The sequence below is a fragment of the Geotrypetes seraphini genome, chromosome 1 (genome assembly GCF_902459505.1).
Source record: "Geotrypetes seraphini chromosome 1, aGeoSer1.1, whole genome shotgun sequence".
Taxonomy (NCBI): Eukaryota; Metazoa; Chordata; class Amphibia; order Gymnophiona; family Dermophiidae; genus Geotrypetes; species Geotrypetes seraphini.
Window position 1 is genome coordinate 262,932,537 of NC_047084.1, and position 22,046 is coordinate 262,954,582.

Below are 22,046 nucleotides of genomic sequence, written 5' to 3' on the forward strand. Positions count from 1 at the left end.
GAGGTAGCTATGTTTGAAATTCGATCCCAAGCAAGAACAACGAGCGTGCTTAAGCAACATTACGCTGGATTATGGGCGAGACTGCGGGACCTGGTGCCGTCGAACGCACGAGAGGGGGATCAGGGGCCTTTTTAGCAGGGAACTGATTTTCCGTTTCTTGGCTGGCCCTAGGGGTTTTTGCCTCCTTTAACTGACTCTTTATAGCCTTCTTTTTCTCTCTCTTTTTTCTTTTGCTTTCCCTTTCTATACTTTAGTGCCCTGGGATGGGGGGAGGGGAGGGGGGGAGGGAGTTTCCTGGGATATGAGTGACTGGTTTGTACGACTGGATGATGCTGAGTGCGCTTGATGATTTGAGTGTCGCGTGGGTTTTTTGGGGGTTCTTTTTATGGAAAAAGGCGGGAGATCACTGCTCCAGACGGGTGACTTTCCTTTTCGAATGTTCCTCTCAGCTTACGCCCTCATTGCTCTTTTTGCCTTGCTCTGTTTTTGTCTATCACATGCATGGGGGGGTACCCTGGGGGACGTATTGCTATTGTTGATGCCTGTTCTGAGTGTTGGACTGTTATTTGTCTTTTCAACCGGTTACTGTTGCGCCCTGCTGGGCGGTGTATTCTCTCTCGCTGTCAATAAACATATGTTTAAAAAAAAAAAAAGAATTGAACGTTGGGTGGCGAGAATTGGTCGGCTCCGAGCTGGGGAAGATATGTAGGGAGAGCTAAGACCTCGGGCGCTGACCTGTTCCCCGATTGCAGTGGCTTGGGGGAGGGCAGTGGGGAAGGGAAGCAGATTGGGGACCCCTGCTTTAGGCAAGGACAGATTGCGGGCCGCAAAATAGTTCCTGGGGGGCCGCATGTGGCTCGCGGCCGCGTGTTTGAGACCGCTGGTATACAGATTTAAAAAAGGGAAATGCGTTAATGAAATCATTAGGTTCAATCTAGCCATTTATTTCTGCATGAATTTAAACAACTAAAAAAAAAGATAAATATAGCTCATCCAGTCATACAAGAAACATCTCTACAGCACCTCTAATAATATTTTGATCACTATATTCCTTCCTGAGGTCTCACTGAGGATATGAAATAGATGCGATCCCCACTTCCAAACCTCTTCCACATAATTTGAAGGAGACCTGTGTGATCGCACTACAGCAAAATAAAAAAGTAGCAGATAAAAATCAAAGTGAGAGCTAGGCAAAACAGTTTAGGTAAAAATACAGGTAATAATTAGCAATGTATTAAAAATATTTTATTTTTATTTGCTTATAATGTCATTTGAAAGCTGTTTGATGTTAATACAGCTTTAATTTAATTCATTATAGTGTGTGTGGGGGGGACAACACCTACATCAACAGTAAAGTTAGCATAGGATCATTAAATCCAGTGGCGTACCTAGAATATATGACAGCCAGTGCTGATCATTTTTTAATAACCCCCTCCTCTATATAAAAAAAGTTATTTTTAGTAATAATCCATGAGTTACACAACAAGGGTGCACCTAGGAAAAAGCAGCATCTTAAACACTGCAGTGAGCACTAGAACACCAACACATGCATTGTAAAACTAAACAAGCCAGATCCTGCACAGTCAATTGATCCTGTACAGTCATTGCTAACAGAAAGCCATGTCCTTTTCATACACACAGAACAGAGATACACCCTCGCCTAATATGGAATAATCACAAACTAAAAATAGAAATATGTAGACAAAAGTTAAACTGAAACGCCAATAAACCAGACTCTGCGTACAATGCAACACCACAGAAACAGTTACACGTACCCTAATACTGTGCAAAATATAAAGACAGTAGATGTAAATTTGAAAAAACTGCTACATAACAATCACCACTTTACAAATTAACAAATATAAATAAAACAGGGAAGAGAGAAATAAGAAAATACAATTTTATTGGACTAATCCATTTTTCAATTAGTAGTAATTAGCTTTCAGAGGCCAAATCTTTCTTCAAGACAGTACAGTATACTGCTGTTATGGTATCCTGTCCTGACCTGAGGAAAGGGGTTTAGTCCCAAAAAAACTGCCATATTTCCATTTTCTATTGATAAACTTTAATCAATACAGTTACAATACTACTTGATTCTACATAAAGCAACAACAAATTTTTTTCCACCTTTTGTCGTTTCTGCTTTAATCATCTTCTCTTCACTCTCTTCTTTCTATTCAGCAGTTGTCCTCGCTCCCTTCCATGCAACATCTGTCCTCTCTCTTTGACCCTTCCACCCAACCTCTGCCCTCTCTCTCTCCCCCTTGTCCCCCATTGTCTCTCTCCTCACTGTCCACCCTCTCTGCCCTTTCCATCCAGTGTCCGCCCTCTCTCTGTTCCATATGGCATCTTCCCTCTTTCTATGTCCCAATAAATTGTATATCCTTTGCCCTTTCTCTCATTTGTACTCTGTGACCTTTGTACTTTGTGCCTTTGTACTCCTGTGCCCTTTCTCTCCATTTCAGCTTCACCCCCTCTCCATTTTTTTTGTCTCCACCACTTCCCCTATGCTCTGGCACCTCTATCCCCTTCTCTCCCCCCATGCCCTGGCATCTCTCTCCTCTCCTTCCATCTCCCCCTTCCACTCCATTATCTGGCATCTCTTCTCCTTCCTTTCTCTCCTTCCTTTCACCTGGTCTGGCATCTGTCTCCTCCTCCTCCCCCCATATGCCCTGACATCTCTCCCCCCTCCATGGTCTGGTAGCTCCTTTCCTTTCCCTCCCTCCTATGGTCTTGGCATCTCTTTCCTCTCCTCTCCCTTCCCTGGTCTTCCTTCTTCCCTCTCTCTCCCCAATTGTGTGCAGCAGCAGCACTTCTCTTCCTCTCCCCCCCTCCCCAATTGGATGTTGCAGCAGCATTTCTCTTCCCATCCCTCCCCTCATGCCCTAGAATCTCTCTCCTCTCCTATGTCTCCCTCTGCTTCCTTGCTCTGGCACCTTTCTTTCCTTTCCCTCTGGTCTGGCATTTGTCTCCTTAGTTTCCTTTCCCTCCCCTCCCCCATGCCCTGGCATTTCACTCCTCTCCCCTACCCCCTCCATTATCTTGTAATCTCCACTCCTTCCTTTCTCTCCCTCCTTCCTTCTTTCCTTTCCCCTGGTCTGGCATCTGTCTCCTTCTTCCCCCCCCCAATAGTCTGGTATCTCCTTTTTTTCCCTCCCTCCTATGGTCTTGGCATCTCTTTCCTCTCCTCTCCTTTCCCTGGTCTTCCTCTCCCCCCCCATTGGGTGCAGCAGCAGCATTTCTCTCCCCCCTAATTGGGTGCAGCAGTAACAGCATTTCTCTCCCCCATCTCTTCTCCTCCCCCACCCCCCGCCTCGGTCGGCAGATTCGCTACAGGCTAAGGCAGGAGATAGGTCAGCGACGGAGGTAAGCTTACAACTTGGAGCTCTTCCTTGCTTCGGGCCTTCCTCGCTGCTGGGTCCTGCCTTCATGGAAACAGAAAGTAGGCAGGACCCGGCAGCGAGGAAGACCCGAAGCAAGCAAGAACACCAAATTGTAAGCTTTCCTCCCTGCCCTATCTCCCGCCTTAGCCTGTAGCGAATCTATTTCTCGGACCTACTTCATTTCTCTTCGGTACCTTCTCCCTCCGTTAGCCAGCAGCAGTTACTGAAGCACGCGGCTGCAAGCTTCCGCCTCCCCTCTTTCCGATTGGTTTCGCTTTGTGCAGGAGCGTCTTGTGCGATAAGCTGCAGAACAAAAGTAAACACGACGTCGGGGTTCTTCCTGTTTGTGCACTGGGTCATAATGAGCCTGCAGCCCCTGCCTCCAACTGCGACTGTAAAAATCGACCAGCAGTAGGAAAATTGTTTAAAAAAGTAAAGCTGAAAACCCTTTTTTTGGCGCTTAAAAAAAAAAAAAAAAGTCAGGCGGAGGCGAATTTGCAGCCAAGATGACAGCCGGGCGCTCACCTAATCTAGCCGGGCGGGGCACCCGGCTGAAAGGCGCTGGGGAGAACACTGCTGTTGACGTAGGTGTTATCCCCCCCCCACACACACACAATTAAGAATTAAATTAAAGTTGTATTAACATCAAGCAGCTTTCAAATGACATTATAAGCAAATAAAAATATATATTTTTTAATACATTGCTAATTATCACCTGCATCTAAACTGTTTTGCCCTAGCTCTCACTTTGACCTTTATCTGCTACTTTTTTATTTTGCTGTAGTGCAATCACACAGGTCTCCTTCAAGGCTCAGTAACACCTCTCCATAAATTATGTGGAAGAGGTCTGGAAGTGGGGATTGCATCTATTTCATATCCTCAGTGAGACCTCAGGAAGGAACCTAGTGATCAAAACATTATTAGAGGTGCTGTAGAGCCGTTTCTTGTATGACTGGATGAGCTATATTTATCTTTTTTTTCAGTTGTTTAAATTCATGCAGAAATAAATGGCTAGCTTGAACCTAATGACTTCATTAACGCATTTCCCTTTTTTAAACCTCTATACCATTTGAAAGAGAGTGCATATCTAATTATTCACTTCTAGAATTGGATACTGGCACAAGTGTCAAACCTTAAAAAAGGAAGTCATATTGAGCATTGGAAAATAATAATAATTAACTACTAAAAATAGTATACATTTAACTTTCCCCACCACCAAATTGCTCCATCCTGCACCACCCAGCTACTTTTTCACACCACCCAGATGGAAAAAATTTATGGGGAGAACACTGCATGACTATGATAAACCCCAAAAAATCCAAAGAACTGGCATACTGTAAACTAGAGAGCAAGTCTCTTTAAATAAAAAAAAGTTAGCTCTAAAAGAGAATGCAGACATTAATTAAATGCTGAAAATTATTGCCTAGATTCAGCTTATTTAGATATGTAGAAGAATCCGAAAATATATTTCTCAATATAACATTCCAATAAAAGCCACAAATATTAACTGTGCACTACTTTTTGTAAGCCCCTATTGTTCTTGTTTGTTGTATTTCCCATGCCTTTATTGCTGTAATTTAGAATTTCTGATGGCATTTTTACATTACTTACTCATATTGTGAATCACCTACTTAAATAGACTGACCAAAAAAGACCCCCCACTCGATGAGTCTTTCCTGTCTCGCCAACGAACCGGCACCGGGAACAAACGCCCCCCCCCCATGCCAGCAAAAATCGGCAGGAGAAATGCTCACTTCCCTCCTGCTATGCCGACCGACCCCCCCCCCCTCTGCGTGAGAGAAAATTGGCAGGAGGGATGCCCTATTTTCTCTCGCGGTAGCCAGGGGTGGGGGGGAAGGAGTCACCAAGGAGGAGGGAGTGGGCATCACTCCTGATGATTTTCACTGGTACGGGGAGGGGGGTCGATCCCCAGTGCCAGTTCATCGGCGAGACATAGGAGGATGGGGGTGCTTTTTTCTTTTTAATGGGGCAGATATTGTGCATGTGTAATACATGCACAACATCTATGCCCATTAAAAAAAAGTGCTGGTAAGACAGGGTAAGTGACTGGTCTTGAACAGTCGCCTTTTTTTAACCTTTTCCTATCGTAATAAATTTTACGTTATGCTGGTTCCAATCGTAATTATCGCTACTGCCCAATACATTTTCTGCATCAAAGTCCGAATCATTATCCAACTCAGACTCCGAATTACTTGGTAATAAATAGATGGGACAAATGATAGGTAGAAGGTGTACTGTATGTCCCATGCCATGGGACATACGATGGCAACAACATTTTTGGAATGTCCCGTCATCCGGGACACACGATAGGAAAAGGTTAATGGCTTTTTTTGTACATCAATTGCACAATTAGTTTGCATGGGGTTTTAATATTAAACAGCTAATTTGTATGGCTGGATTGGAAAATGGGTGATCGAGAGGAAAAGCACGTGATGAGCTGTTTGTGCATCGGGTTGGCAAATGTGATTTTCACTAAAGCAGTCAAAACTGGCCTAGCGACGATCACTGACTTTAGTGCATCTAAGCCTCAGTGACCCAATTTTAAAGGAAGGAGGATTAGGTGACAACAGGATGGAGGGGGAAAGATAGTGAAAACAGGTGATGAGAATATGGGAAGGAAAAAAGCAAGATGGGCGGGAAGGGAGGGGAAAGCAGCTGGCTATGTACTTCTACCAGTGACCTGAAAATGTGCACATTAAGGACCTGAATTACTAAGCTTTCTTTTATCCAAGACAAGAAATGGGAAAACAATTTTAGAAAATAATGCCCTAAATGTGCTAGATAATATAGTGCTATATTGAAATTATTTTTATGATATATTTTTATGCACTTATTGTTTGATTTAAAAATGAATAAAGATTTATAAAAAATTAAAAAAAATAATGCCCTAAAGGAGCTGCAATAGATCTCAGAAGAGATCTTTTGTCACACACCCCTCCCCCAACCACCACTACCACCACATGTGATGAAAGAGGAGGGCTTAGCTGCTGGTTCCTAAATTCAAATGAACCAGTGCTAATTTACCTGCAAAAGAAAATGTGATATATTATGCAACAGTATAAAAATGCAAACCTACCTGCAAAACTTGAGTTGTCTGATCTTGATTCAGGGTCATCCTCTAAGCCTTCTTCTTCTCCTAAAAGCACTTTACCTAATAATTATGTACCAAGAAATTCTGTATTATCACTGCTAAATGAATAATAAACTCTTAAAAGTAAAATTATTAAATATTTCAAAGAGCAACCAATAGACAGCAAACTTTTAATAACTTTTACAGTTGTATACAAAATGTAAGCACTCCTGTTTAACATGTATGTTTCAATGAACTCCTTAGGTCAAAGGACAGTTTTTGATCCCTGCATCCTTTTAACTTATCAATGAAACCATCACACCACCTTCTTAAACCACACATGTACTAATGACTAACAGCTACATATAGTATGTTGTTGTTAGCCACTATTAGTGTTAACTGCTAACACAGTACTAAAATTAAAGTAATATAGATATATTACCAAAGAAGTCACACTTTACATAAATTATCCATAATGATGCTGAATAAAATGACTGTTTACAAATTATATGTACTATGATACATTTTGTTCATAAGCATAGAACAATCCAATAATTTCAGTTAATAGGAAAGACCCTTTGTCATGAAGACAATATGCAACCTAGAGAAAAGATATATAATCGAGGTTTAAAAAAAATTAAAATATATATATATATATATATATATATAATATAGATAGATAGATAGATAGGATATAGATACAGTGGAACCTTGGTTTACAAATATAATTTGTTCCAGAAGCATGCTCGTAAACCAAATTACTCGTATATCAAAGCGAGTTTCCCCATTGGAAGGGAAACTCGCTTGATTGGTTCCCCCCCCCCCCCCCCCGTGAGGCCGCTGGCGCTGCTCCACCTCATCCTAACACATCCCAAAAAGATCCCCCCCCCCCTCTCCCGAAGCCACTGGCTTGCTTCACCCCCCTCCCCCCCGGATGTGCTGTGCTTCCACACACCCTCCCCTGTGTATGCTCAAGGCCCAGCCCAGGCAAGAGGCAGGATCTTCAGACATCGGCACGTCCTGTGAGTTGGTGCTGCGTGCCTGTGCCAGATCTGGGTAAGAGCTTGTGTTTGGGCGGGCGATGCCAGTTCTCAGGGGGGCACTCACAAATCGAATCAATACTCAGTTTGCGAGGCACAATTTGCTCAAGTGTTTTGCTCGTCTTGCAAAACACTCGCAAACCGTGTTACTCGCAAACCGAGGTTTGACTGTTATATATATATTTTTTTTATTTTTTTTTTTACCTGTGAAAAAAAATTAGGACACCTCATGAAATATTCAGTTCTTTCTTAAGAAATGTTCACATATCAATGTCAAATCTTTTTTTATTTATCTCTGGAAATGATGTAATTGCATATAAACAACAAAAGTTTTCATTGATTTACTCATGAAACAAAAGATAGACATAAAATGTGTATTCTAACTAAGGAATAAATTAGGACACCCTAATAGCTAGTGCTACCACCTTTGGCTGAAATAACTGCAGTGAAATGCTTCTTGTAGCCATCTACAAGTCTCTGACATCAGTCTGAGGAAAGTTTGGCCCACTCCTCAATGCAGAATTCTGTTTGAGGGGTTTCTTGCATGTACAGCCCGTTTCAAATCAGCCCACAGCATCTCAAAGGGATTAAGATCAGGGCTTTGACTCATCCACTCCAGGACTCTCCATTTGTATGTTTGGGTTATTGTCGTGTTGCAGGGTCCAGTTCCACTTCAGCTTTAATTTTCTTACAGATGGTCTCACATGCTCCACAAACACCATCTGATACACGGTAGAATCCATGGTGGATTCTATGATGGTGAGCTGGCCAGGTCCTGCTGCAGCACAGCATCCCCAAACCATGATACTCCCACCTCCATGCTTCACAGTTAGTATGAAATTCTTTACCTGGAAAGCTGTATTTGGTGTATGTCAAACATGTCCTCTTTTTTGGTGTCCAAATAATTCAATTTTAGACTCATCTGTCCATTGAACACTATTCCAGAAGTCCTGCTGTTTGTCTACATTCTCTCTGGCAAACTTCAGTCCAGTCTTGATGTTTCTCTTAGACAGCAAAGGTTTCTTCTTTGCACACCTCCCATGCAAGTTAAATTGGTGCAATCTCTTTTTGATTATAGAGGTATGCACTTTCACATCAACAATAGTAGCAAGAGTCTGCTGTAGGTCCCATAATGACATTTTAGGGTTTTTAGAGACTACTTTTAGCATCTTTTGGTCTACTCTGGGGGTCAACTTGCTTGGACGGCCAGACCCTCTTCTACGAAACCACGCTAGCAGTTTCTAGCATGGGGAGCCACGCTGCTCCCGACACTCAAAGGAACTCAATAAGTGTCAGGAGCAGCGCGGCCCATTCGGCGCTAAAATCCGCTAGTGTGGTTTCATAGAAGAGGAGGTAAATGTCTGAGGTTTAAGTAGGGCAAACCTCCTTCAAAATGCTGAGTAACGATGCTCTAATCATGTGCACCTGATGTGATACACCTGTGTGCGATTTCAGCAACTTTAAATGGGAGGATATGTGGAGGTGTCCTCAGTTAGAATAATCCAGGGAGTACCTGTCTTGGGGAGTGAAAGGAGTCTCAAGTTTAGAACATATTTTGGAGGATGATCCATGCAGATTTGTTAGCTAAGGTGGGGGAGACCTGTGGAGCGCAGTTCGCGTGTCATCAAGTGGAGCACTATGTGGGATCCCTCGACAGAACACAATTGCGTTTGCATTTGGGGGCCAGGCTACGGGAGTTGTTTGTGCGGGAGGAGGGGGTATCCCTCTCGGTGTCTAGCATTCATGCTAGTTTGCAAGAGTTACAACCAGCCAAGGACTACCAGAACATCCGGGGTAAATGGGAAGGGGAATTGCAGATTAATTTGAGACATATGTAGCCCATACCTTGCAGGCGACGCCTGGGGTGACCCCATGTGCTTGGTTGCGGGAAACATATTATAGGGTGACCTTATGCGCCTATTACACTTGTACACAGTTGTATTATAGTGGGGGTCTCCCTACACCACTGTGTCATAAATGTGGTACGGGGGCATACACATTGGGACATGCCTTTCGATCCTGCCCCATTATCCAGCACTTCTGGAGGCGTATAATCTCTTACATGTCAGGGTCAATTGGGAGAGCCTTGTGCAGTACCCTGGCCCACTTTGTCTTGGATTTGCCAGAGACTTATGGCCATTTGCCTAGGGGGCATCGGGCTCTGTGTAGGAAAATGAGCTTACTGGCCAGGAAATGTTTTCTTCAGTGCTGGACGGTCCCTGACCTCTGGAGTTTTGGCATTGGTGGAACCAGTTGCATCAGTTGGCCATCTGGGAAGCGCGAGATACCGGAGGGGCTAGGAAGCAAAAGATGTTGTTCTTAAATATCTGGAGCCATATCTGCAAGCCTTGCATCCAAAGGGATGCAGTGCGGTCTTACGATGGGTGTCCTAATCTGAGCGCTCATTAGTTGGGCTGGGAGAGTACTGGTGAGTACTGGTGGGGCGGGGTGGAGTGTACCATTGGGGGGCGACGAGAGGGGGGATTGGGGAGGGGAGGTGCAGGTATTGGAAGTTTCTGGCACTTAGTTATGGATGGGATCAGTGGGCATAGATGGGGGAAGAGGTGGTGTGGCATCTTAGGGGCTCATAAGAATCCAGGGCCTCAGAGTGCCTTTCCGCTTCCTTAATCTCGCTCGCCCTATATAAGTAGGATGGGGGGGGGGTAGTTTGGTTGCTGTTACTTTTCTTCTATACATGCTTGTTATTTTATTGTATATGATGCATCCTTGTTTGTACTGTGTACCCTTGGGGTGCCCTGGCGTTGTCTTTGTTGCTGTTCACATCAATAAAAATTGTTTGAACCTTCCTCAGTTAGAATACACATTTTTGTGTATATTTTTCGTTTCATAAGTAATCGAGGAAAAGTTTTGTTTTTTACGTGCAATTACATCACTATTTATCCAGAGATAAATAATAAAATGATTTGACATCAATATGTGAACATTTCTTAAGAAAGAACTGAATATTTCATTGGGTGTCGAATTTTTTTCACATGACTGTGTGTGTGTGTAAGCCGATGGTTCTTCTCTCTCTGACACTGCGGGAGTGTAGTGACTGTTCTAAATGAGCAAGGTCTTGCAATACAAGTACGTATAGTATTTTGTATTAAAGATTTTGGGTTATGGAACGAATCGTCTGAGTTTCCATTATTTCCTATGGGGAAATCTGCTTTGATATATGAGTGCTTTGGATTACAAGCATGCTTTTGGAACGAATTATGCTCGCAAACCAAGGTTTTACTATATATACACACATATATATAGTGGTACCTCGGTTTACGAATGCACCGGTTTGCGAGTGTTTTGCAAGACAAGCAAAACATTATATATATGTATATATATATATTGTCTTGCAAAACACTCGCAAACCGGTGCATTCGTAAACCGAGGTACCACTATATATATGTTTATATATAGATACAGTAAAACCTTGGTTTGCGAGCATAATTCGTTCCAAAAGCATGCTTGTAATCCAAAGCACTCGTATATCAAAGCAGATTTCCCCATAAGAAATAATGGAAACTCAGACGATTCGTTCCACAACCCAAAATCTTTAATACAAAATACTATACGTACTTGTATTGCAAGACCTCGCTCATTTAGAACAGTCACTACACTCCCGCAGTGTCAGAGAGAGAAGAACCATCGGCTCAGTTGTGATGATGTAACACATGTATACTGTATATACTCACATTGCAAGACTTTGCTCGTTTAGAACAGTCACTACACTCTTGCAGCGTCAGAGAGAGAAGAACCATCGGCTCAGTTGTGATGTGTGTATACTGTATGTACTTGTATTGCAAGACATTGCTTGTATATCAAGTTAAAATTTAATCAAATGTTTTGCTTGTCTTGCAAAACACTTGCAAACCAAGTTACTTGCAAGCCAAGGTTTTACTGTATATATATATTTTTATATAAAATTAGAGACAATAACGGAATTCAAAAAAGTGTAATTCAAACTTTTTTTAACAAAACGATACTTTTAATCCTCTAAACATAACATAGCAGATGATGGCATATAAAGACCTAAATTGTCCATCCAGTCTGCCCAATTGTACGCGCTCTATAAGTTAATGATTTAAATTGTCCTTTTTCTTAGACATTTCTGGGTTAGAAACCCAGAGCAATGCTTTTAATCCTCTAGGTTCATATATTATTATGTAATAAGTGATAATATATGAGAATATTCTGACAATCCATGATCATTTTCCTGGGTATATTAGAGGATTAAAAATATTGTTTTGGTAAAAAAAAATTTTTGAATTATATTTTTTTGAATTCCATTTTTGTCTCTAATTATATATATATATATATATATATATATATATAGTATACACACATACAGTCATGTGAAAAAAAATAGGACATCCCATGAAATATTCAGTTCTTTCTTAAGAAATGTTCACATATTGATGTCAAATGATTTTATCATTTATCTCTGGATAAATAGTGATGTAATTGCACGTAAACTATCTCATTCCCCACCAGTAACTGTTCAAAGCTAAGTCTTTTTATTTATATATTTTAAGTAAATATTGAAAGAAAACTTTTAAAGTATAAGCACAACTATTGGAGCCCAGCAATTGGTCCCTCTTAAGTTCCATCACCGCCATTTGAAAGATGAGTCCCCTTTGCTTGATCATCAAAAGCTTCGGGAAGCATGGGCCCGAGATTTACAGATTTTGTTACCTGAAGATGTGGTCTCAATAGCTCTTAAGAAATTGACTGTTTACTGGAAATATGACTTTTTGGAAGCAACACTACATATTGGTGTTGCATCTCTATATTTCCCTAAGAGAGTGCATTTGGCCTGCTTTCGATCTTCTGCCCAGTGTCCACGTTGCTCTTGTCCAGAGGAGAGTTTGGGCCATATGCTGTGGTCTTGTCCCTTGATTGAGACTTTTTTGGGACTGCATCTTCACTTTCATTGAATGTATTTGGCAGATAAAATTATGTTGTTCTCCTTAGTTACTTTTTGGTATTCTTCCTAGATACCATCCCCGGCAGCGGGGCACTTTTACTTTCCTCAAATGGACATTGGTGATTGCATTGAAGTGTATCCTCCTGTGTTGGTTGGATGCAGAAGCTCCTGATATTTCCTTGTGGAGGACACATGTTATTTCCTTTTTGATATGGGAACGCAGGGACATTGTGGATTTTTCTTCCCCCAAGGGACGTTTCTTTCATAAAGTGTGGGTGCCCTTTTGGAATATGTCGACTCCTCTAGCGTGGAGTTGACTTTTGAATTCCTGATGCTTGACTTTACAATTTTTCATTTTGATAGTCTTTTGTTTTGCTGTTTTGAGAATGACCTGGGTTGGGAGGGATGGGGATGGGTATTGGGGGTGGTAGGGGGGATTATTGTTTCTTCTTGATCAAAATGTTTGAAGTGTTTGCATTGCCCTTGTTTTCTTCTCTTTAATAAAAATCATTTGAACATAAAGTATAAGCACAGGCACTTTAAGAATATATGAAATATAGAAAATACATATAAAGCACAAATGATGTAATAGAGAAGAAAACACCGAATCAAATCAAGTGAGGAAGACCACCACACAAATTTGCTAAATCTAAAGAGCGAGTGTGGTAATCTGAGGAACTTCGGTGAGAACGATTCACTATAGTGTGTGTAAGACAAATGAGCAACTGAAGAATTATTATAGCTATAGATTTATTTGACATAGGTGCTAGTAATTACCTTTGATAAGTGTAAACAAAAACATGGTTAGGTTCTAGCTCGCGCTTGCTGACTAACACCAGCTCTGGCAGGATACATATTTCAAATCTGATGTATTGTAATCACAAAATAGAAAATAAAATTATTTTTTCTACTTTTTTTGTCTGGTTATTTTATTATTCAAATCATACTGGTCCCAGGCTATGGTTTCTGTTTATCTACTGTTAACTCGCTTGCCATGGTCTCCTGCCCATTTACCATTTCCTTCTTTCTCCATGCTCACCATCCATCTTTGCACCTTCCCTCCTCTTCTCCTTCCTGCAGGTCCAGCACCCCAAGGGTCAGCACCCTCTCTCCCTTCCCCTCCACCTCTATCCCCAAGACCAGTGTTTCTCTCTCCCTTTCCTCCAGCACTCCCTCCACACCATGTGGCAGCACCTTCTCTCTCTTCCCTTCCCTCCAGCCTCCCCCTTACCATATTGCCAGCACCCTCTTTCATCCCTTAGCCCCACACACACACCATATGGCCAACACCGTCTTTCTCATCCTTTCCCTCCAGTCTCCCCACCCCATATGGCCAGCACCCTCTCTCTTTTTCCTTCCCACCAGCTCTAGCCTCAGCCAGTCAAATTGAACCCTCTCCCCCTCCCCCCCCACAGGTCCAGTATCCTTTCTCCCTTCCCTCCAACTTCCAGGCCCCCACCCCACCCCCACCAGTCCCATCAGTAGCAGAGATGAAATGCAGCAACCCCACCCCACCTCCACGGGTCCAATAGCGGCAACAGCGGCAGAAATGCCCCACCCCCCACTGCGTGTTTGGCATTGGTAGCAGAGAAAACAGTGCAGTACACCACCCTTCCTACCATCTCAGCCCTCACCACTGATCCTCACAGGCCTGCTCTTGGGCAAAAGAGGAAGTTAAATCAGAAAGAAGGACCCTGGCAGAGCTCAAGAGCGGGCCTGAATCAGTGAGTCCGTTTTTTCCACCTAAAATAAAATCAATTTGAATCAATTCAGCCAAACTCAACCAGTGAATTGATTCAAATCATGAATCAGGCAGCACTAATCCACACCTCTCTTTGCTACTTTCCAGCCCTCTGACCGGAATTGCACTGGCTGCTGATTGACAGAAGATGTTACATTACATTACATTAGTGATTTCTATTCCGTCAATACCTTGCGGTTCAAGGCGGATTACATAAAAGTTTTCAGAAATTACATAAAAGTTTACATGAATAGCATAAGAGATGTCATAAGAGTTACATAAGAATTACCAGAGTTGTCGAGGTCTTAAGGTAATAACTCTTGGGTAATAAGAATTACCAAAGAGTAGGCGAGATCTTAAGGTGATAAGTGTTGGGTAAATAAAGGTATTTTAGCATTGGTTGGGTAGATAGAAGCATATTCTAATATGCTATTAAGGGTATAGAGTGTGTAGGTGGGGTTTGGGTAGGAACTGGTCCTGTTAGATAGGTTTTATGTATTTTTTGAAGAATAGGGTTTTAGTATCTTTCTTGAAGGTTTTGTAGTCTTTGGTTGATGCCAATAGAATGGTGATTTGTCTGTCCAGTTTAGCTGCTTTGGTGGCTATTAGGTTGTCATATAGTTTTTTTCGTTGGACATTTTTGGATGGTGGGTGTGTGAAAAGAGAGTGGGTTCTCCTGTGCCTGGATGAGGAGGATTGAGTTAGTCGATTATTCCAGTAGGTTGGGCTTTCTCCGTTAATAGCTTTGAATAGTAGGCAGTAGAATTTGAAATGTACTCTTGCTTGTATTGGGAGCCAGTGTGAGTCATGGAATGCCTCTGTGATGTGGTCATATTTTTTCAATGAGTAGATGAATCTTAGGGCTGTATTTTGTATTGTTTGTAATTGTTTTATCATGGTCGCTGTGCATGGGAGGTATAGTATGTTGCAGTAGTCTATAAGTCCTAGGATAAGAGATTGCACCAAAAGTAGGAATTGTTTCTTGTTGAAGAATTTTCGGATTTGTCTTAGATTTCTCATGGTCACGAATGATGCTTTTATTACTTTGTTGATTTGTGGTTGCATGGTACAGTCTCTGTCAATTAGTACTCCCAGAAGTTTTAGTGTGGGTTGAATAGGGTATGAGATTGAGTTTATTACTAGATTTGTTAAGGTAGGAGTTTTATTGTTTTCTAGGAGGATGAAGTTTGTTTTGTCAGGGTTAAGTTTTAATTTGTGCTCTGTCATCCATGTTGCTACTGTTTCGAGTGTTCTGTGTATTGTGCTTGTCATGGTGGGTTCTGGGTGGTCGAAGGGGAGGAGAATAGTGATATCATTTGCATAGCTGTATGAGGTTATGCCATGTTTGTCTAGGTAGAAGCTGAGGGAGGCTATGTATATATTGAATAGTGTGGGTGATAAGGGTGATCCCTGGGGAACTCCACAGGGGTTGAACAATGGTTCTGTTTTAACTCTGTAGGTTCTGGATTGTAGGAAGCCTTTGAACTATTAAAGTACCTTGTCTGAGATTCCAATGGAGTCTAGAGTTTGTATGAGAATGTCGTGATCAACCAGGTCGAATGCTGCAGAGAGGTCTAGTTGTATGAGTAGGATTTTCTTGCATGTACAGAGGTATTGTCTAGCAGTGTCCATTAGTGTTCTTAGTAGGGTCTCTGTGCTGTACTTGGCTCTGAAACCAGACTGTGTGGGGTGGAGTAAGTTGTGTTTACCTAGGTAAGAAGTTAAGGTTTTGGCTACGAGGCCTTCCATCAGCTTGACGTACAGTGGGATTGAAGCTATGGGTCTGTAGTTGGATGGCTGGTTTGTTGCTCCCTTGGGGTCTTTTAATATTGGAGTTATGATTTCGCTGAGTTCTCGTGGGAAATGACCCTCTGATAGTAAAGATTGTATCCATTGTAGAAGCAGGGAACGGAATAATGTACTTGAGGTTTTCAGTAGGTATAGGGGCAATGGTTAAGGTTGCAGGCTGCATGGCTGTATTTATTATATAGATTGTTGAAGTCTGACCATTGTATGGGTGATAAATGGGACCAAGTTCTTTCTGCTGCAATTGGTTCTTTTTCTGTGGGGGGGAAATGAGGTCTCTATTTGTGTGAGGGTTCCGTTGAACGAGGCTCTGATGTTTGCAATCTTGTTTTTGAAGTATGTGGCTAAGAGGATGGCTGAAGGAGGGGTGAAATTACTGTTGGCTATGTAGGGTATGGTATCTGTGAGAACTTTTAGTAACTGGAATAGCTTTTTTGTGTCTTGGGGTACTTCTATTTGTTTTGAGTAGTATGCCTTTCTTTTTTCTTTCAGTTTTTGTTTATATTTTCGGTTTGTTACTATCCATGCTGTTTTTGTGGACTCTTGGCTGCTTTTTCTCCATTTTCTTTCTAGTTATCTGCATTGTCTTTTGAGTAGGAGTAGTTCGTTGTCGAACCACTTGTCTGATTTTCTGAGGATTTTGGTTTTGGGTTTTTCTGGGGCAAGTTCGTCCACGGTTGCAGTACTTGAGGTGGTTCCATTGTGAGATGAAGACATTGGTTGTGTAGAATTGAATTATGGTGTCTGTTTTTGTCCAGAATGTGGTGGGATCTATATGTTTGCGTAAGTTGTTTGTTGAGTAATTGGAATGCTTTTGTTACTGGTCCAGTTGATTTCGAAGGAGTATATGTAGTGATCAGACCAAAGGGAATGGTTCCAATTTCCGTTTGATGTTTGGATCTTTGGTTGTGTGGGCTTTTGGGTCATGTAGGCTGTGATGTCTAGTTGGTGTCCTTTTTCGTGTGTGGTTTGAGGATCTAAGATTTTATATGTTAGGGCTTCGAGATATGCTAGTAAGGTTTCTACATTTTTGCAGGACTGATTTTCGAGGTGAAGGTTAAGGTCTCTTAGGAGTAGGTTGTCGTTAGAGAGTTTTGATAAATAAATTCTTCAAATATTGGTTTAGCTGTGTTCCAGTTACTTGGGGTTATGTAGCATAGAATGCAAGTTAGCGTTCCTTTAAGTGATGTGCTTGAAAGTTAACAGGCTAGTAAATCCATGTATTGGTTGGTTGTTTTGTCTTGTATTTTTAGGTTTATGGTGTTTCTGGCTATAATGGCAATTCCTCCTCCTCTTTTATTTTCTCTGCAGACTAACGTTATTTTGTGGTTCTTTGGGAAAACTTCAGTTATTCTGGGGTCCGAGTCAGAGGTAAGCCATGTTTTCGTGAGGAAAAGGCAGTCCAAGTTATCCTCTTCTATCCAGTTTTTTATGTGTTCTGTTTTAGGGCCAATGGCTCTGATGTTCACATATGCACACTTGAGAGTGGTGTATTCTACTGATATGTTGTGAGTTGTTTTTGGGTAAATGAGTGATCTTTGGTGGGGTTGTTTTATGGTCTTGTATGGGTTTGTTGGTTTTCTACTTGTTGATTTTATGTAAGGCTGATGGTATGTGTAAGGCTGATGGTTTGAGTTTCTGTCTATTGTGAGGTACCAGAATGGTTGGGTAATTCCCTTGGAATGTGCTATGATTGGTATTGGATATAAATTGTTTGCAGTTGCTTTCCAGTCAGTTAGGAGCAGGATTATCAGTAGGATTGCTTGTGGAAAATTTGGTGATGTGGTTCTCATGATGGCGCTAAGTGTTGTGATCTTTGAATTAATATATTGTGTATGGTATGGGTTCGAGGGGTTAATCAATTCTAATATATTGAGTTTCTAATCAATTTTAATATATTGAGTTTCTAATCTAATATAAATCTGTCATCTAGTGGTAGCAGTTTGCATTAGCCAGATTTTTAAATTCAACTAACATTAGTTTTAAACATTTAAATTCAACAAATCTGTCATCTAATGGTAATAGTTTGCATTAGTCGCACTAAGGCGCACGTGCCTTTGCCGTGCACCTCGATGCTGCTTTTAAGTATCCCCCGCTGGTTCAGGGGAGGGGCGGATCGACACACGTGCCCTGCAGGATTGGGCTCCTGCCTCTCTCTGCCTGCCCACCGGTATCGATGTGGGGAAGGCAACTCTCGTTGGTGTTGCTGCTTTTAAGTATCCCCCGCTGGTTCGGGGGAGGGGTGGATCGACACACGCACCCTGCAGGCCTAATAATGGCCTCCAAACTCTTCCATGACATGGTGCCAGCCTATATGGCCTCCAAACTTCCACCCTATGCCCCAAATCAACTGCACCGCTCGCAGAATGAAACCTCTAAATCGACTGCTTCGTTCGCAAGATGAAAAGTGATTATGTATGTCCTCGGGACGAGCCCTCCGCCTCACCTGGAAAAGATCTTACTTGCACTACCTACCACACCTCTGGAAGAAACTACCTAACCACATAAGATCGTCAGAAGGCCTACTGAACTTCAGGAAGGCAATAAAAACTCACCTCTTCCCCGACCTTCTACAAGAGTGCGCCAATCAAACCATCTGACAAAGTGCCCGACCCTATACTGTCTCAAATTTAAAACGCTTTGTGCTTTGTCTTATGTCTTACCATACCAAGTTTTTTCATACAATGTTCTGCCATACTATTCATCATATTTGTCCTACTGTACAGTGCGCTATATTTACCATATTATATTTGCCAAACTATCTATCATGCTTCAATCTCTCATGCCATGTCTGCCACACAGTGTTTGCTGTTCCATGTCTTCTATATTGTGTTTCACCACACAGGCTTGCCTTACCAACTTTGCCAAATCATGTCATTCTATGTTACCCATGCTGTGTAATACTAGGCTCACCGTACTATTTCTCATCATACTATGTTTATCATATTATGCTTTGCTATGTTTTGCCACCCCTGACAATGTTTGCCATGCTACCTCCTACAATACTATGTCTCAGAGTGTGGCGTAGGGGTTGGAAATGCAGCCTCGGCACCCAGTTGGTAATGGAACCCACATGGGATGGGGCCCTACTGGACTTAGTACAAATAAGGAAAGTGTTAGATGTTACAGTAGATGATCATCTAGCATCCAGTGATCAATGGCGTGGTTTAATATTAATCTGCTCCAAACAACAAGGAAAGAAACCCTATGAGAAATATTATAGAGAGAAACTAGGGAAGGAACATGTACACATCAATCTGAGAAAGTCTGAGATAAAGAAGAGTTTATTTAAAACAATTAACCATTATAAAATAAAACATGCTACTGTATATTTACATAGGACGGTATATCAGAATCAATCTATCTATCTATCTTGCAAACTCGACATGGTCTATGTTTCAGCTTTATAAAAAAAAAGCATGCCTCCAGGGTACCGATGATGATCCGATAGATGGTACTCAAGACCTTCAAAATGATAACTGTCTGATAACGCTAGAAAACTACTTATAGATACAAGTCTCTATCATGGAAAAGTATGGGTTTAAAATAACGATTCACTCTATGTGGTTTAATATTAAGATGGGTATAGAGAGGGCTCATTCAAAAGTAAAGGTTCTAGACTTCCCTTTTTTAACTAACATTGTTCAGATGGGGGATTACATCAAGGAATTGTTGTCTGGATCAGAAAATCTGGAAGAAATAGGAAAGCAGTGGGCAGAACTGAAAGGATCTATTGTAATGGAAACAAACCATTTTGTATGGAAAGTAAGTAAAAGTAAGAGGAAAAGAAGGTCGCTTTGGTTCTCAAAAGTAGTGGCTGAAAAGGTAAAGAAAAAAGAGGCTAGCCTTCATAAACTATAAAAGATCACAGAAAGATGAAGACAGGCTAAAATATCTGGAAAAATTAAGAGAGTCTGGTCAGGTAGTCAGGAGAGCAAAAATGCAGATGGAAGAAAAGTAAAGTAAACACAGTAAAATGGGGAAGCAAGACTTTTTTATATATATATTATTGATAGGAAGAAAAAGTGGCATTATGAGATGCAAGATAAAAAGGAGGAATATGTAGAAGCTGATAAAGATAAGGCTAAATTGCTTAACAAATATTTCTGTTCTGTATTCACAGCTGAAGCGCTGGGAGCAGGACCTCAGAAGACAAATGCAAGTAGGGATGGAGGTGAGATAGACACTGATCGAAATTCAAAGGATTGTGCTCATGAGGAGCTAGCTAAACTAAAGGTGGACAAAGCAATGGGGCCGGATGTTGTATATCCGAGGGTACTGAATGAACTTAGGGAGGTTCTGGCTGCTCCACTGCTTCTCTAGAATTGGGAGTGGTACCAGAGGATTAGAGGAGGAGGGATGTGGTCCCTCTCCACAAAAGTGGATGTACAGAAGAAGTAGGGAATTACAGGCCGGTAAGTCTGACTTCTGTGTTAAAAAAAATTAATGGAAACACTTTTAAAACATAGAACAACGATGCTTCTGGAATCCTGTGGATTACAGGACCGGAGGCAATATGGTTTCACTAAAGCTAGGTCTTGTCAGACAAATCTGATCAATTTCTTTGACTGGGTGACCAGAAAATAGGATAGAGGGAGTGCGCTAGATATGGTGTATTTAGATTTTAGCAAAGCCTTTGACAGTGTTCCACATAGATGTCTAATAAATAAACTGAGTGCCCTCAGGATGGGGCCCAAAGTGACGGACTGGATCAGGAACTGGTTGAATGGAAGGTGACAGAGGGTAATTAATGGTCAATGGAGATCTATCTCAGGAAAGGGATGTCATCAGTGGTGTGCTTCAAAGTTTGATCTTGATCTCAAAGATCAAGATGGCTGCAATATGAGAAGCTGCTAACAACACAGCAACAGTTACTGGCACTCTGTTGATCTTTTGATCGCGCTATTGAACATTTTTGTTCAATTGCCTATTGACTTTACAAAATAATTTTCCTGAACCTGCAGTATTACTTATTGCCTCGTTTAAAATATGGCACTGGTAGTGTCTATCTGTTCTTACCCTGACAATGCTGCGCTCAGAGAGGAAAGGGGTGGTTAGAGCTGCGCCCTCGCCAGCACTTACCTCAACCCCTGTGCAGTTGACTGTTGACCACTTTTTTGCGGCTTTGCCAACAGTGGAACAAGCTATTGGAGGAGTGGACCTGGCGCTGGGGAAAGATACAAAAGAACCTTCTTCCCTTTTGGGATTTGAGACATCTCTTGTTCCTTCGGCTACCTTCGACCCTCCATGTCCAGCCTCTGCCGGGAATCTGATGCAGAAGAAACGCAACCTACAGGGTTTCCTAGCAAGGGAGCAGACTCGGCGATAGAAGAACTGAGAGAGACAACTAAGGGAGCAGGTAATTTTCCAGCTCCCACAGAGACTTCCTTAAAAGATATCTGGCAACTACTCCAAAGACTGGAGACTACACTTACAAAATCAACTGAAGAGGTATCAAAAATTGCTTCTAATTTTGACTCTTTAACAAAGCCAGTAGATTCCATGAAAATTGACTTTTCAGAACAAACCAAACAGAATAAGGAGGGTATACAACAATTCAAGCTAGCAACAATTAAGAACAATACCTTGATTCACAGAAAATTAGAACAATTTGAGAACTTTAACCGTCAGTTAAATCTTTGTCTCCTTAATTTTCCTGTAGCCCCAGGGGTTATGCCTATTGACTTTTTCAAGAAATATCCGATTGAGATCTTAAAAATTCCCCCCAATATTATTCCTCCTAATAAAATTTACTATTTACCTAATAAAAAGATTCCGCAGAATGAACTGAGGGAAAAAATAAAGTGAGAGATAACCAGATTGATTTTGAAAATATATCGTCTCTATTAGAACAAACTTTAACAGCAGACACTGAACCACTTTTTTGGTGTCTTTTGTTTTTGAGCAGGATATAAACATGATTCTAACTCCCTCTTCTACGAAACCGCGCTAGCAGTTTTTAGTGCAGAGAGAGCTGCGCTGAATGGCCCTCGCTGCTCCCGACGCTCATTGAGTTCCTATGAGCGTCGGGAGAAGTGCGGGTCATTCAGCGCAGCTCCCC

General features: G+C 41.7%; 1 protein-coding gene across 6 annotated transcripts in view; it reads right to left on the reverse strand.

The window, feature by feature from the left end:
* The window catches only part of HTT (huntingtin), an 831,912-nt gene that overhangs the window by 653,929 nt on the left and 155,937 nt on the right, over positions 1 to 22,046 (reverse strand). For 5 of the 6 annotated variants that reach the window (XM_033950363.1, XM_033950354.1, XM_033950373.1 and 2 more), the window contains one exon: positions 6,481 to 6,555. The exons of the other annotated variant lie outside the window; for it this stretch is intronic. In XM_033950363.1, coding sequence (XP_033806254.1) covers positions 6,481 to 6,555 — 75 coding nt within the window. The remainder of the gene's footprint in view (positions 1 to 6,480; positions 6,556 to 22,046) is intronic. 6 annotated transcript variants of the gene reach the window in all.